Source organism: Molossus molossus, unplaced genomic scaffold, assembly GCF_014108415.1.
Source record: "Molossus molossus isolate mMolMol1 unplaced genomic scaffold, mMolMol1.p scaffold_m16_p_9, whole genome shotgun sequence".
Lineage (NCBI taxonomy): Eukaryota > Metazoa > Chordata > Mammalia > Chiroptera > Molossidae > Molossus > Molossus molossus.
This window is the reverse complement of record NW_023425403.1, coordinates 92,730,907-92,746,045: the sequence shown is the minus strand read 5'-3', so window position 1 is coordinate 92,746,045 and position 15,139 is coordinate 92,730,907. Positions and strand designations below refer to the sequence as shown.

The 15,139-nt window shown below is 39.0% G+C and overlaps 1 protein-coding gene across 1 annotated transcript in view; it reads right to left on the bottom strand.

Moving 5' to 3' along the window:
* The window catches only part of ITM2B (integral membrane protein 2B), a 33,849-nt gene extending 23,277 nt beyond the window's left edge, over nt 1-10,572 (bottom strand). Inside the window, exon 1 of the mRNA XM_036249613.1 lies at nt 10,274-10,572. Within this exon, the coding sequence (XP_036105506.1) occupies nt 10,274-10,390 (117 nt within the window). The 5' untranslated portion in view covers nt 10,391-10,572. The remainder of the gene's footprint in view (nt 1-10,273) is intronic.
* Nucleotides 10,573-15,139: the final 4,567 nt, after the last annotated feature.

The following is a 15,139-nucleotide window of genomic DNA, read 5'->3' as shown; positions in this document are numbered from 1 at the left end:
ACTAGAAAAATAATTCTAGTTCTTGAGATCAAGGATATTTGTCTCTATAGAATGAATATGTACAAAGTGCTTTGAACCCTATGCCTAGCACCAAATGCATGTACAATAAATACTCAGCAGTCATTTGATCTTGCTCCTTTATTCCACCACTCTCCTAGCTCTTGGATCCAAGGGTGTTGTTTTGTGAAAGCAGATACAGACATCTAAGTAGGTTGTGATTAATTTGGTTTACATAATTGTTTAGATTATCCTGGCTACACTAGGTGCTTCTCAAATGCTGGGGTGCTTGCTTGGTAATTAAAATTCCTAGTCTAGTGTTTAGCCATGCAGTAGGTGCCTCTGAATGTACGATCAGTTTAGTTCTCAGAAAGAAAAGATCCCATGTGGAAGAACAATGAAAAGTCATTTAGTCCAACACATCACTTTACAGATAAACACAATGAAAGCCAGAAAAGTTAAGTTAAATTATTTGTGTACTATCACAGAACTAATAAGGCCTAAAAATCATCTGACTCCATTTGCACCTTAGGGAAGAGAAAGCATGAGGTCAGTAGGTCAACCACCTGACTAAATAATTGCTCAGGCAACTTAACTCTGGTAATAGGTCAAGTGACATGATGTCACAATTGAATAAAACTCATATCCAACAACAACAAAAATAAAAACATAGCCTAATTTTCTACAAAATTCTGCTATCATAATGGGTTTATCAAATGAACCACACATAATTAAGAGCTATGTGTTAAGATTTTTATCTATTCTTCATCAAATTACAAAGCATAGTAACAAAAAGTACTAAAATCATATGCACAGAAGAAAAAACAATAAAAGCAATTCAGACACACCACCATATAAACATTTCAAAATAAATAAAAAAGGTAAGCTATTAATTACAAAATGAAACCTAAATAAAATTAAGAGTAATAAAGCCACAAAGCAAAACCACAAAGTTGGTAGTGAGCTGTTGCTCTAAAATTACTCATGAAGGAGACAGTTTTGGAACTTTAAACAGGGAGACCATAAGATGCCTTATATATCTTTCTCTGGGCCATCCTCTCTGACCGTAAATTAGTGCTAATAATGCAGATGAGTTCCATTATTATTAACTATCATTAAGCCTATTTTTAATGTTTAAGAAAATATTCTAATAAATCCTTAAAAAGCTATCAAAATAGCTAAGTTGAAAGTCCGTCTATGGATTTCCAGTTAAACATTTATCTTCCTACTGAAAAATGGACAGAGTAATAGTAAACAGCATAAACAAATAAACCTTAAGACAATAAAAATGAGTGACAGAAAAACTGAGTCAATAAAATTTTGAAAGCTGAAAGCACAAAGAAAAAAATCTCAAGTTTCCAGAGTTAAAAATAAAACAAAACTAGCCCTGTACAAAGAACCATGAATTAGAATGGCATCAGACCAGAAGACAATGGCACACTATCATCAAAATGCTCAGGAAAAAAATTACTGCTAACCTAGAATTTTATACCCAAATAAATTATTAATTAAATGTGAGGATAAAGATGGTCAGACATGCAAGATTTAAAAAATGTTTATCTCAGACACTTTTTCTCAGATTTCTAAAACTGCAGATCTAACATGGGATGGAAGCAAATGTAATTCAATTCCAGAATAATTACTCTCAGGACATCTGTATAGCGCCATGTAGTGCAACCAGTCTGGATGGTAAGACTGAAGAATAAAAGTGGAATATCACCAAGAAAATAGGAAACATGATAAGCTATATGATAAGTCTATACACACATAAAACAATTATACTACTGTCAGAGAGTCTGAAGATGAATTAGCAATCCATAGAAAAATAAGCACTCCTCCTTCTCAGTCTAAGGAGCAATTATCAAATAATAAAAAGATTTTGTATGAGAAAGGTAGTATAAAATCTTTCTATACTACTCAGATGTAAATAATGTTTATGTCAACTCTAATAAAAGCAAGAATATCAATTTAACCAGAAATTACTATAATTATACCAGGAAAATAGATTATGTGTTTATTATGTAAAAATATATAGAAAAAGCTAAATATTCACTTTTCATATTAGGAAGCCAGTAGGTAATACATAAAATTGCAAAGAACAAAAAATAGAAACAAACAGAAATCATAAAACAGCAGTACAAGCAAGTATTTAGAGAAGATCTCCAAATGTAGTCTAGGGACACCCTTTCAGGGGATCCACTAGTCAGAAATATTGTTATAATAAAACTAAGACACTGTTTTCTTCACTCTTATTCTCAGATTAGTGTGCAGTGGAGTCTTCCAAAAGCTAAGTGTCTGACAATGGGCTGGCTGCAAAAGCTGATACGAGAATCCAGCTATCTTCTATAAAACTATTCAGTAAAGAGCGCTGCAAAAATGTAAAAGAATACTACTTTTAGCTACTGAATGTTAAAGCAGCAATTTTCAACCTTTTTCATCTCGTGGCACACATAAACTAATAAAATTCTACAGCACACCAAAAAATATATTATATTTTTTGCCAATCTGACCAAAAAAAAAAAAAGATACAATTTTGATTCATTCACACCAGGCGGCTATCAGGTTGGCTGTCATTTTTTTATTTCACAATCTAAGGAAAAGGGGTCAGTGCCCCTGACGAAACAGTTAGGTATTGTATGTTTTAAAAATTCTTGTGGCACATCAGCATGCCCTGGTACACTGGTTGAAAATCAAAGTGCTAAAGGGTTATGTTGTAGGAATGCCTCCTCTCCAGTTGGTGGCGTCCTATGTGTGAAATAGCAACAATATTGTTATGTAATTGACAGGTGAGGAAGAGTAACATTATAAGACAAGAATGAGGGGAATAAATGAGGAGACTCTAATTGACAGGGATAGTGCATCATGTAACTGTTTCATGAATGCCAAATCCTGTCAGAGTTGTAGTTGTAATAATTGTAATAGTAGTAATAAGAATAATTGCAGCTATCTATGGAGTCTTACTCTGTCACAGGCATTATGATAAATTTTTTCCAGATTATCAAATTCCCTATTTTGCTGATGAAGAAATTGACACAGACTTGAAGTAATTTACCCAAAGTATCACAGTAAGTGGTAGAGGCAGGATTTAAACTCTGAATTATATGGTCTTGAGTTCTCAATAACTATGTATACCTCTACTGGCTTGAGGTGACTGGGGAAAAAAGGAAAAATAGTCTTTTGATCTAAAAATGTAAAAATCATTCTTAACTCATGGGCCATATAATAAATAACAGGCAGCAACAGGCCATATTCGGACCCATGGGCCATAATGTATCAGCACTGCTCTTCACTATAAAGGAAAATGTAAAATAATGGTCAATGTCAGGCCTTCAGTGTGTCTGCTTAAAATGTTCGTATGAATTAGTTAATATTTAAAAATCAGATTTCAAATAAAAACCCTAATTCTAGAGTAACTTTAAAAATTAGAGGGTTGCCCTGGCCGGTTTGGCTCAGCGGTTAGAGCATCCGCCTGCGGTCCGGAGAGACCTGGGTTCGGTTCCCGCTAAGGGCATGTACCTCGGTTGCAGTTTGTCCCCGGCCCTGGTTGGTCGTGCGGGTGGCAGCCACTCGATGTGTCCCTTTCACATCGATGTTTCCGTCTCTCTCCCTCCCACTCTGTCTGTACCAAAAAAAAAAAAAATTAGAGGGTTGTGCAACACTAACTCCATTTCTTAAAAATAAAAATGAAGAATGTTCTAACTTGTTTTATATGCAAAAAGCCCAGCTTCACTAATTCATCTACTTTTGCCCTCTCTGCTTAATATGACTAGCATTATGCTAGCTAAAACTGATGGGCCTGGGAAATTATTTTCCTAGCATTAAAATAAAAGCAAGAGCCCTGGCCGGTTTGGCTCAGCGGTTAGAGCATCCACCTGCGGTCCGGAGAGACCCGGGTTCGGTTCCCGCTAAGGGCATGTACCTCGGTTGCAGTTTGTCCCCGGCCCTGGTCGGTCGTGCAGGTGGCAGCCACTCGATGTGTCCCTTTCACATCGATGTTTCCCTCACTCTCTCTTCCTCTCTCTCCCTCCCACTCTGTCTGTACAAAAAAAATAAAAAATAAAAAAAATAAAAGCAAGAAAAAAATGAATTTTTTTTCTACAAAATCTGATGGAGTATTATATACGGCAGAACATAAATAGTAGAAAGGGTGGCTAACAAAATAAATTTTAAGAAATGCAGATCTTAGCCCGAGCTGGTCTGGCTCAGAAGTTAGAGCATTGGCCCGTGGACCAGAGTCATAGGTTTGACTCCAGTCAAGGGCAGGTACCTCAACTGCGGTTTAGTACCCGGCCCTAGTTGGAGTTCTGCAGGAGGCAACCAGTTGATGTGTCTCTTTCCCATCCATGTCTCTCTATCTCCCTTCCTCCCTCCCACTCTGTCTGAAAATAAATGGAAAAATATCCTTGGGTGAGGATTAAAAAAAAAAAAGGGAAATGTAGATCTTAGATCAAATAGCTCTTAAAATCATTTTCAAAGCATAAAGATGGGTCTTCTTTTGAATTACCCTTTTGGCTCTTATATTAAATAATGTTAAACATTATAGTCACATTTAAAGCACACAAAAACTAATTCAAGATTTAAGCTTTATTTTTAACTCATTCTGAAAAAAATGTTTTTAGTAATTTTGGCATTAAAAGTTAAACATTCAAATATACAGAAATCCATCAAAACTATGCCAAAAAAGGTTTATCAAATATTCAAAATCTCAAAGTATTAAATATATGAAACCACACTTAGTGCCAATTTCCCAAACAAATTTCCAAGATATTTAACTTCAAAACGTTAGTTAGCATTTATAAATTGTGCGTATTTTCATTCCAACATTAATTTTTCTTCTGACATATTTACATTAGCTCTAAGTCATAAAATTACTGCCTAAAACTTACCAGCATTAAAATATAAAACAATAAATTTAAAAATTAGAATATCCTTCTAGCATTAAAACAAGAGTAATTTCCTCATTTCTATAATTCAAGACTGAAATTCTCCTGCTTAAGAGTATTCTTGATCTTTCCCCAAATGGTAGAATTATAGAACTACTTCCTAAAAGTTCTTTTTGCCTCTGATCAATGTAAGAGCATAAAGTTTTCAATTGTTTAAAATAAGTCTTATTCATTCAGTTGTTGGTAACACTTAGAAAGTACAATTTTATTGTAGGTTTCCTTAAAACTATTAAGAATATGTATCATAAATGCTGATTAAAGGGGATAATCACAATTAAATAATTTTTAAATGATTTTCTTAGGGTCATATCTGTAATATAATTTCCAATTTTCAAGTTTCAGCTGTTAACCCTGTAAAACATTCTCATTGTTAAGCTTTGTGCAATGAACAGAAGAGAGCCAAGAAAAGAACTCTTTTGATATAAGCTTCTTGAAAATATACTCCAGTGTTACTATTTTCTACATCATATAGACATAAACCTTTCAGAAATTCAAAATTGTTGAATCCTTTATCAGCAGTTGTGGCCAGAAGTTCTTCGATGGCAAAGTCCTTAACTTCTTCAGTCTGAGCACTAATAACAAGTGCCAAGTTTACCCAAAACTGTAAGAGAATAAATCCATCAATGTATTTGAGGAGAAACATTTTTCTGGATCTTCCTCTACTGATAACAAGGACAGACAAAGCAGTCCATAAAGCTTTAATTATAACGTGAATTCAGAAATTACTTCCTTTTGTGAAAACGAAATGCCTTTTATTTTTGAATTTTTTTTTCTTTATTGATTTGAGAGAGAAATAGAAACATCGATGAGAAAGAAGATCAATTGGCCACCTCCTGCATGCCCCACACTGGGGATTTGACCCACAACCTGGGCATGTGCCCCGACTGGGAATTGAAGCAGCAACCTCTTGGTGCGTGGGTCGACACTCAACCACTGAGCCACCGGCGCGGGCACAAAATGCCTTTTGAATAGACATTTCAAATATTTAAGTTACTATATAATAGAAGAGAAATAAAATGCCCCACAATTACTATTTATAAACATTTTTCAATGTACCTTGAAAGCAAGTGAAACTTCAGCAATACATAATGAAAACCTCTTAAATTCTAAATCAAATTTAAAAGGCTTGCAACTATGTGTTCCAAGAGATATTTCTGGTTAAAAAATAATTCTACTCGCTCAATCCTCTTACATTGTAGAGGTAAATCCATAAATGTCCTAAAGGCTTATGATTTTTCCAAGGATAATATACCTGCTTATCTAGTCCAAAAAAATATGTTTGTTTTTTTATTTATCCTCACCCGAGGACATTTTTCCATTTTTTGTTCAGACAGAGTGGGAGGGTGAGAAAGGAAAAGATAGAAACATTGACGCGTAAGGGACTCACATGGAGGGGCTGCCACCCGCACGACCCACCAGGGCCAGGGACAAACTGCAACCGAGGCATATGCCCTTAGCAGGAACCGAACCCGGGTCTCTCTGGACCACAGGCTGATGCTCCAACCGCTGAGCCAAACCGGCCAGGGCCAAAAAAATATGTTTAAGTAGATAGTGGGAATACCCCAAGCAGGTAACTTGTCCTCCAACTGTACAATATGCAACCTGGCACACTCTCTGCAGCAGCAGCAACAGTAGCAGCGTCCAGTGGGGCATGTGTACATAGGAGGTCCTGCCAAATCATTTTGTTATTTCTCTCCTAGTACTACACTTTCACTTCAGATATCAATACCCTAAAGTTTTCACTGACTGATGTTTACGAACACTAGGTAATGATATGCATTTGTTAAAGAGAACTAAGCTCCCGATCTCCTCTCTAAAGATCAACACATTTCAGTAAATATCATATATTTTATGTTCCTCCTTTCCTGTCTCCTAAAAACAAACAAAAACACCAGAAAAACAAAGACCACCAACTTTCAGCCCAGTTTAATGCAAACAGGAAATACCAGAAAGTGTAAAGAACTAGGGCCCACACAGCCATTTTGTGATGGTAACTCAGACCCTACTGGGTTCGTAGTCCTTCACTTCTCTAGCTTCCATCCTACCCCACCTTCTCCTCTACACAAGCACTTTACTTTTAAGAACATCTCCTTTTTAAGAATGTCTACAACCCCAATGTAGGTTAGAGAAGAGGCAACATGATTTATCAGCAAAATGCCGTAAGGAAGTATCTATGAAGCAAACGTCAGCTTTTTTGAGGTTGGATATTGGGAGAGGTGTTTCACAATTAGGCATTAGAACAAAATGAGTTTTTGACAACTATTGTTCTCTAGTGACATAACCCAAAATGAATATTTGATTTATTACATAATACCTCTATCCATCTCCTTTCTCTTTGACCTATTGTTAACTTAATAAGAGGAAGGAATATAATATGTTAAACACAGGAAGGATGAAAGAGAACAGTCTGGTTAGGGTGAGGAGGCAGTTATTTTCACAATGAAAATTTAATTCCTGCCACATATAATTATATAGTCCTAGCATCTTCATAGAATTTTAAAACTGGAAGAGTTCTTACAGACCATCTGGTCCTACCCTCTCATCTTACAGATAAGGAAAACTAAAAACTTAAGCCCAAGTTCAAACAGTTAAGTAATGACAAAACTGGGACTTCTGATTCAGCATATTGTTTTCTTTGACATTTGCACATGTATAACAAACAGTTTTTCAAAGTTCAAAGTTATCAAGAGAACATAAATGAATGTCTGCCTATAATATAAAACGTGCATATAATTTCAAATTCACCTCTAACACAAAACCTAGGTAGTACTCTTTGCTGTTTCTATATCTCTAAGAGTTTTGTGCTAATTGGGTCAGGTGGAGGAAGATGAAAACAGTTCAGGGGAAATTGTAGGAAAAGAATAAAAAAATAGTAAGTTGGTTGAGATAAAATAATCAAGACATGGCTATTAAAATTAATAACTACTGAGAAGACACGATTGAAAAACGGGGCAATAGAACTGCTTGTGGGTTCTCACCCTGAAGTGAGAGAAGAACTGAAGAAACAGCAAAAGAGAAGAGCAGTGTAAAAGTACTGAAATGCGAGTTACATAAGCCAGCTGACAAGAATGCTAGAATTCTTGAAGCATAAATTAGTAGAATCTGCATTTTTACAGAATCCCGGAAGATATGAGAGCAGGTAACCCTTAAGAGTACATTTTGAAAAACATTATTTTTTAGGATATTGTGTGCTAGGTGGGTTAAAGGTATTACAAATTCTTGTTCAGGAATTCTGGTCCATAACTAGCTTTACTTGATCCTCTCAACCAGGCAGGAAAATATCCCAGAAGGGTGATTCTGTGCAGAATCCAGGCAATCAAACTAGGCAGTTACTGTATAGTCATCCCAGGGAACCAAAGAACATTATGTAATCGCAGACCAAGCTCTAAGATGAAGAGACAGTTCTTTCATAAACATGTTATAAAGTAAGCTTTTCATTTATCATTAAGTGACTGATTGATTATAGGGATTCTACTTTTAATGTAGAGAAGTATTTTGTCACTCACTGAAGAAGTCTTGGAGCTTATAGCTAGAAAAAGAATTAGTCATTTTGTATCTGCCCATTCATCCGTAACTGCAGTGTAGTTACAAAGGAAGACTCTAGCCCTCACAGCTTAGTTCCAGTATTGTTCTTAGGATATGGGGATCTGAGGAAATAGAAATAGAAAGAAAACAAAGCACAGAACTATGAATGGTTACTTTTTGACAGCTGCTATGACCACAAAATTTGAATATGGTGAAATTGTGACAAATTCTGAGGATATAAAAACATGGTCACCATTTCAGAAATGACAGTAAATGTCAAAAGTTGTATTTAAAGAAACCCAGAAAATTAATTCTGATTTTTGTGCAGTTTCAAATCTCCTTCACTACAGTGGAACAGAGCAAAGCTGTCTGAAGTGACATCATCCGATGCTCCCTTGACACATTTTTTTTTTTATATAAATGGGAAGGATCATACTTGTTTATAGGATTTAAAAAGATACATAATATAATTAAAATCTATCTATATATGTATTTGAGGCTGTTGTAACTGGGCACTTGACTATCAATCTATTTCAGTACAGTGAATGTTACATAAATATACAGCTAAGATAATAATTTGCTATTGGAATTATGGTCTGTGCATTCCAAACATTTCTTTTAAGACCAAGCCTGTTTGCAGTGGATTCAGAAAGATAATACCAATACCCACACTCTTAATCCTTTTAGGGAATCAGTTCACTGTTCCTATTTCAAGGCAAAGCAGACATTTAAAATCAATCCCCAACCTTTGTGTTTTTAACTAGAACACTTCCAAAATAAGCACAGGCTAACATTTTCACATCCAGGTTAACATTAAATTCTGAAACATTTTTATAGTATATTAATAGCCTATTTTTCAGTAGTAATATTCATTAGACTACATAGAAAATAATTCTCATTACTCATATCTGCACATAAATTATTGAGTTTTTGTTAAGTTAAAACTAAGTTTATCCTACTGATAAGTCTTGGAAAACGCTAACAAAAATGAGCACAATTATGGTTTCACTTCTGGTTTTACTTAGGGCTAACAGGAGGATTTTGTAAAATAATTTTATAAGGAATGTGCGACACGTTTCCTACATTTAGTTTCACTTAGCCTAAAGGGTCCTATAAAGTTGCTGATATAATTTAAAAGCCAATTGTCGGTTTTACACTAACATCCACATAGTAATTACTGATCTTTAGCTGCAATGTTTTTGTTATAAAGTCTACAGCCAAAAAACCTACTCTGAGCACCTTCACCTTGCTTTCCCCTCACCCACTCCTTGCTCCATCTCCAGACCCCACTGAAGTTCACCTGCCAACATCGAAGGGCCGTGGGAAGGGAGGTAAAGAAGAAAATGCTTTTAAAATGAGAGGCTCACAGTAGCTGGACTAGGTCCAAGTGCAGCGCAGCCTCGAAATGAAAGTAGAAAGCAACAGAGGGCTAGGCTTGTATGATGTCAGCCATTTTAGGCGTATTATTTATACTGGGAGGAAGTGCCAAACTCTGTTGTTGTTTCTGCGGGTTTGCTGGTCGCCGCTGGTCTCGGGGTCGGACGAGCCCAGGCCGGGCCCCACGAACGTTCCCCGGCTGCTCCAACGACCGTGAACTCGGCACGGTTCGGAGCTTCTCCCTCCGCGGCCCCGGCCCCAAGCCCGTGTTCAGCGCCGCTTCGCGCACACGCACTTTCTGACAAAGAAGCAGAGGCCGACAGGACAGGGGCGCAGCCCGAGAAAAAGGGAGCGCTGGGCTCCTCCGGCCCCGCGCCGGGCGCCGCGCCAGCTCCCCGGCCCAGCCCCCCCGGCCGCCCCGGCCCTCGGACCTTGCAGTCCACCGCGACGGCGTCGGGCGGGATGATAAGCGCCTCCTCGCTGCTCTTGGGCTCGTCCTTCTTGGCCTCCTTCTGGGCCAGAGCCGAGTTGAACGTCACCTTCACCATGGCTTGGCCTGGGTGCCCTCGGAGGGCGGCGGCGGCGGCGTGAGGCGCGGGCTGCGGGCTCCGGGCTGCGGGCGCAGCCTCCTCGGCCGGGCGGCGGGCGCGGCTCAACGGCGGCTGAGCAGGACGGGGCGGCTCCGCGGCGGCTGAGGCTCTACTGCGGCACCGCTCCCGCAGCCCTCCAGCTCCCGGGCGAGGGCGGGGACAGCTCGCGGGGCCCCGGGCGGGGGCGGGGCCGGAGCCCGCGGACACGGGGGCGGAGCCGGAGGGCGGTCGGGACAGGGTCGGGCGGGGGCGGGGGTTCGGGGCTGGTCGGGAAGCGGGCGGACCCGAGGGGCTGATCCCGGCGCCGAGCCAGGCCCGGCCCCCGGCCCCGGGCCCCGGGCCCCACGCGTGATCCGGCAAGGAAGGGAGGGGCGCTCCTGGGTGCGGACCTGGATTTTCCAGTTCTGAATTCGCTTCCAACAGGTTTATCAGACTCGGGTGCTGTTTTGTAGCAAAATCAGGTGCGCTTTCCTGGGTTAGCGGCGTACACATTAACTCTGGCTGCACCAGGCCGCTCTGCCCTCCTGCTGCCCCACTGCGAATCTAAAGGCCGTGTAATTTGGGGGCGTCCACAACCGCATTTCCTCACTTTAGTATGGAACTGACTCAGTGGGGGACAGAGGCTCTATCTTTGTGATCTGAATTCTGTTATCTTCCCGGACCTCACCCAAGGGCGTTATCTGACTCAGACTTGCCTTGTCTTCTCCCTCTCCCTGGGAAAGTCAGCGCCTGCCCTGCCTAGTCCCGGAGCCACTCGGAGGAAGCCTCTTGGCAGACTTGTATTTCATACATCTCACATTCCGAAAACAAAATGTTCCACTCTTATGCAGACTTGGACAAAACCCACAAGCATACTGGCCTGATTTGTGATTCCAGTCAAATCTTTAGTAGTTTTCCGGGGGCAAAAGAATTAAGAATAAAACAGAATTATATTTTGAAGAAATTTCACTTACAACTAATTCAAGAGAGGATACTGGCCCGCACTGTTATTGGGTTAATGACTGTGTCAACAGATGGCCCTTCTCCCACCCCACTCTGTCCTGGTTCAGCCAGAGATGTGGGTGTACTCTAAAATGTTTCAGCTGTGTCAGCTCTGCCCTGGGTCCGCCACGAAGAAAGTAGGTGGAGTCTGAGGTGCTTGGGGATTTGGCTACACTCAAGGAGGGGTCAGGTCGCTCACACTCCACAGAATCAGACCACCAATCCCTGAGAAACAGCCTAAGATCTCAGAATCTTTCCGATCACATGTCTCCAAGAGTCATCCTGGACTGAGGAAAAAACTCAGTCCAGACTTTGTATCTTCTTAAGCATTCTGAATTTCCAGTGAAAATAATGGAGAATAGGAAGAGTTGGGTTCTAGTTCTGGTAGATTCTGACCCTAGCTAACCATGTGACTTGCAGGAACTTACTTAAACTTCCTGGGTGACATTTGTCCAGGAGACACTTCTGTGGGGTTTTGTTTGTTTATTTTTTAAATATGTTTTATTGATTTTTTTTAGAAAGAGAGGAAGGGGGAGAGAGAGAGAGAAAGAAACATCCATGGGAGAGAAACATCAACTTCGATTGGCTGCCTACTGCACACCTGCTGCTGGGGATCTAGACTGAAATAAGGGCATGTGCCCTGACCAGGAATCCAACTGGCAACCTATTGGTCCTTGCATCACCACCAGCCACTGAGCAACACTGGCTGAGCTCACCTCTGTGGGTTTGACAATGAACTGGCATGCTTTCATAGATTTCCTGAGACACTACAATTGAAGACTAAGAAATACTGGAAGCAAGATCTGAAGGATTATAAATGACTATACATATGTCCTTCCTGATTCTCTTTTGTTATGATGAAATGATGAAAAAATACTCAAAGCATTTTGCACTAGATAGAATTAGGGAAGAAAACAATGTTCTGAATAACACTATTAGACAAATTAGGAAACTGAGAAAAAGGAGGAACAAAAGAGTTTGACAGAAAAGGAAGTATCTCCCCCATCCCCCAATTTCTGTTCTAAAAGATTCAGAAATAAAAGAGCATTCATTATTTTGTCTATCAGCAACAATTTAAAATCAGTTGGCAAACAGTCTGGGAATAATCTGGTTTTGTTTCTTCATTTTATCTGGTGTGTGTCTACAAAACTGTAGTGTACAACAGCAGAGATAATAAAGAAGCTGGATCAAGACCAAACATAGCAAATCTAGTCCTGCTGCCTGTTGACCCTGGAAACTAAGGAGTAGGGGAAGGAGAGTCGATGACACAACAAAAGAAAGCTAAAAACATCATCATAAGTTACCATTAACTATTGAATGTAAGGGAGTTTGGAAGATCTTTGTTTTCCTTTTTTTTCACATTGATTTTGAGAGAGTAAGAAGGCTATTTTTAAAGTGATCATAGCTATACTTTTCACCTTAATTTCCAAGTTTGTTTTTCTACCTAACCTGGAGGGAGGACAAAATAGAGCAAGTCAAGTAAATTCAAGAATCTTAGATCATTCAGATTTGTGTGACATTCTTGGACAAAGATTTTTTTACCCCAGGTTTTATCCCCATACCTCCAGGTTTAGCAAGATAATTGGAAAATTATTTTTGCAAATATGAGGTGCTTTATGAAAAAACATCACTGAATATGCCCTTTGAAATGTGCTCTTAATGCTTTCTCTTTTAACCCAGAGTGTTACTGTAGCTGGGTATCTTGTGGCTTTGTCTCAACTTTTTAGTTTTAAAAAGTGTTTTTTTCTAGGCCAAAGGTGAAGGCCTCAGGAACTTACCTCTCTTCACATTTATGCAAGCCCTGTTTTTCTTTCTTCTTTATAATTTTAGGTATCCTTTATTGTTTTTAACTTTCTTAGCTCCCAAGTTTATATTTCTTATTGCCTCCCTACCTTAATACCATATATGTTTTTCTATTATCTTCTGTTATAGCATGTCATTATTTTCCATGATAAACTGGCTAGATGAGGTTTTTGTTGTTGTTGTTTTTCCTAATTATCCTAAGAATAAATACAGCTCTCTTTTGATTTGATTGATTGATTGATTGAGGCATTTGGAATTTTTATTTTGTTTTGTTTTGATTGTGAAATGACTGGATATGCTCCACCCGGGTGCTCTAGTCATCTAGTTGCCATCTATTGGTTTTCCTCCTCCAAGCATGGCTTTCTAAGCACCATGCTTAGAATGTGTCTCTTGCCATTTAAGAGAAAGAAAGAAAAAAGAGATATAAGATGAGATAGTCTAACCATGGTTTAATCTATCGCATTTCTAAATATTTTTGTACATTATATCTTGTATTTCATGTATACTCATTAATTACATCTAAGGTAGATATGCAATTTGAACCAAAGTCAAAATAGAAAAAAAAAAAAAAGTGCTGGGCAGGAAATGAAAAAACAAACTTGGCTGTCTTTAGACACTCAAATTTCTGAAAACCATAAATATGGAGTGTCATGTTCTCAGACTTAATAGCCAGAAGACTTTGCCTTGTGTTCAAACAATGTTCTATTAGAATCAAAATCCTGGAAAAAGACTTCAAGACGTCTTCTGATAGTTCTTTTCCTGCATAGTCCAAGACCAGGTTGTAATTAAATCTAATGGGAAGGTCATGGTTATTTATTTTTCTTATGCTCATTAAACAAAGTTATTCAAAAATCAAAGAAAAACTTGAACTGTTTTGGTCTCCTGAAGAACTGTGGTCAATGAACTTTCCAACTTGGGACCCCAAGAAACATTGCATTTGGCAATAGTTATTAAGCAAGAAAGACATTCATAAAGCAGCACCATTAATGAATAGAAACAGTAAGGGCTTTATTCCACACTTAGTCTTCATGGTTTCTAGGTGATAGCTCAACCCAAACCTAGCCATAGCTACTAATGAGGAAGCTATTTCCTATTAACTCAGAGATCATTTCCTAGATCAACATGACAGTCTATTCCTAGCTAAAACTCTCCACCATACACCCAGCCTATAGTGGACACAAAGACCTGGGAAAAGTTCCACAATAAGTTACTGACAAATATATCTTTAGAACCGACTGGCATAGTTAACTTGTGTTCCTCAGACCAGACTTCTTGCTACTGCACTCCTAGGGCAAGTAGAGGTAAGGCTTGTACTTGAGAGCTATGTTTCTCAAACTTGGTGAAAATTGCAAGATCTTTGAGTGAAATGAGCTAGTTTCTTCTCTTAGGTTCTGGCCCGATACTGCCTGTTTTTTAAAATTTTAAGGTTTGTTTTGATGCCAAAGATGAGAATATATATACATCTTTAGTGGGGTGATAGCTAGCTGTAAAGCAAATTGGGTGGTTATAACTAGAGTGATCAAAGTATAAGAAATGAATTGTGCTGTGCCAGGGACCAAAAAAGGTTTTAAAGAAGTGTGTTTAAGAATCTCCCTGTTTCCAGGATTTCAAATGTGTTGCCTGTTGGCTGACATACCTGGGGAGACCAGGGAGAGGAGAAGGGCCTGCCATTTAAGGGGCAGTCAGGGTTAAAAGGCTTTTTTTTACACAGAGGGTGAAATGATCAGTTGGTTAGCCAATCACATTCATCATTCCTGGTTGGGATACCTGCTACATACTGGATATATAAGTACTTAACATACCTCTTTGCCAGCACAGTGATGGGATTGGAAACTCACACTTCAGATTCGGACTGCCCAAGTGCAAATCCTGACCCTTCTACTTTCCAGCTGTGTGACCTTTGGCAAGTTACTTACCCTCTCA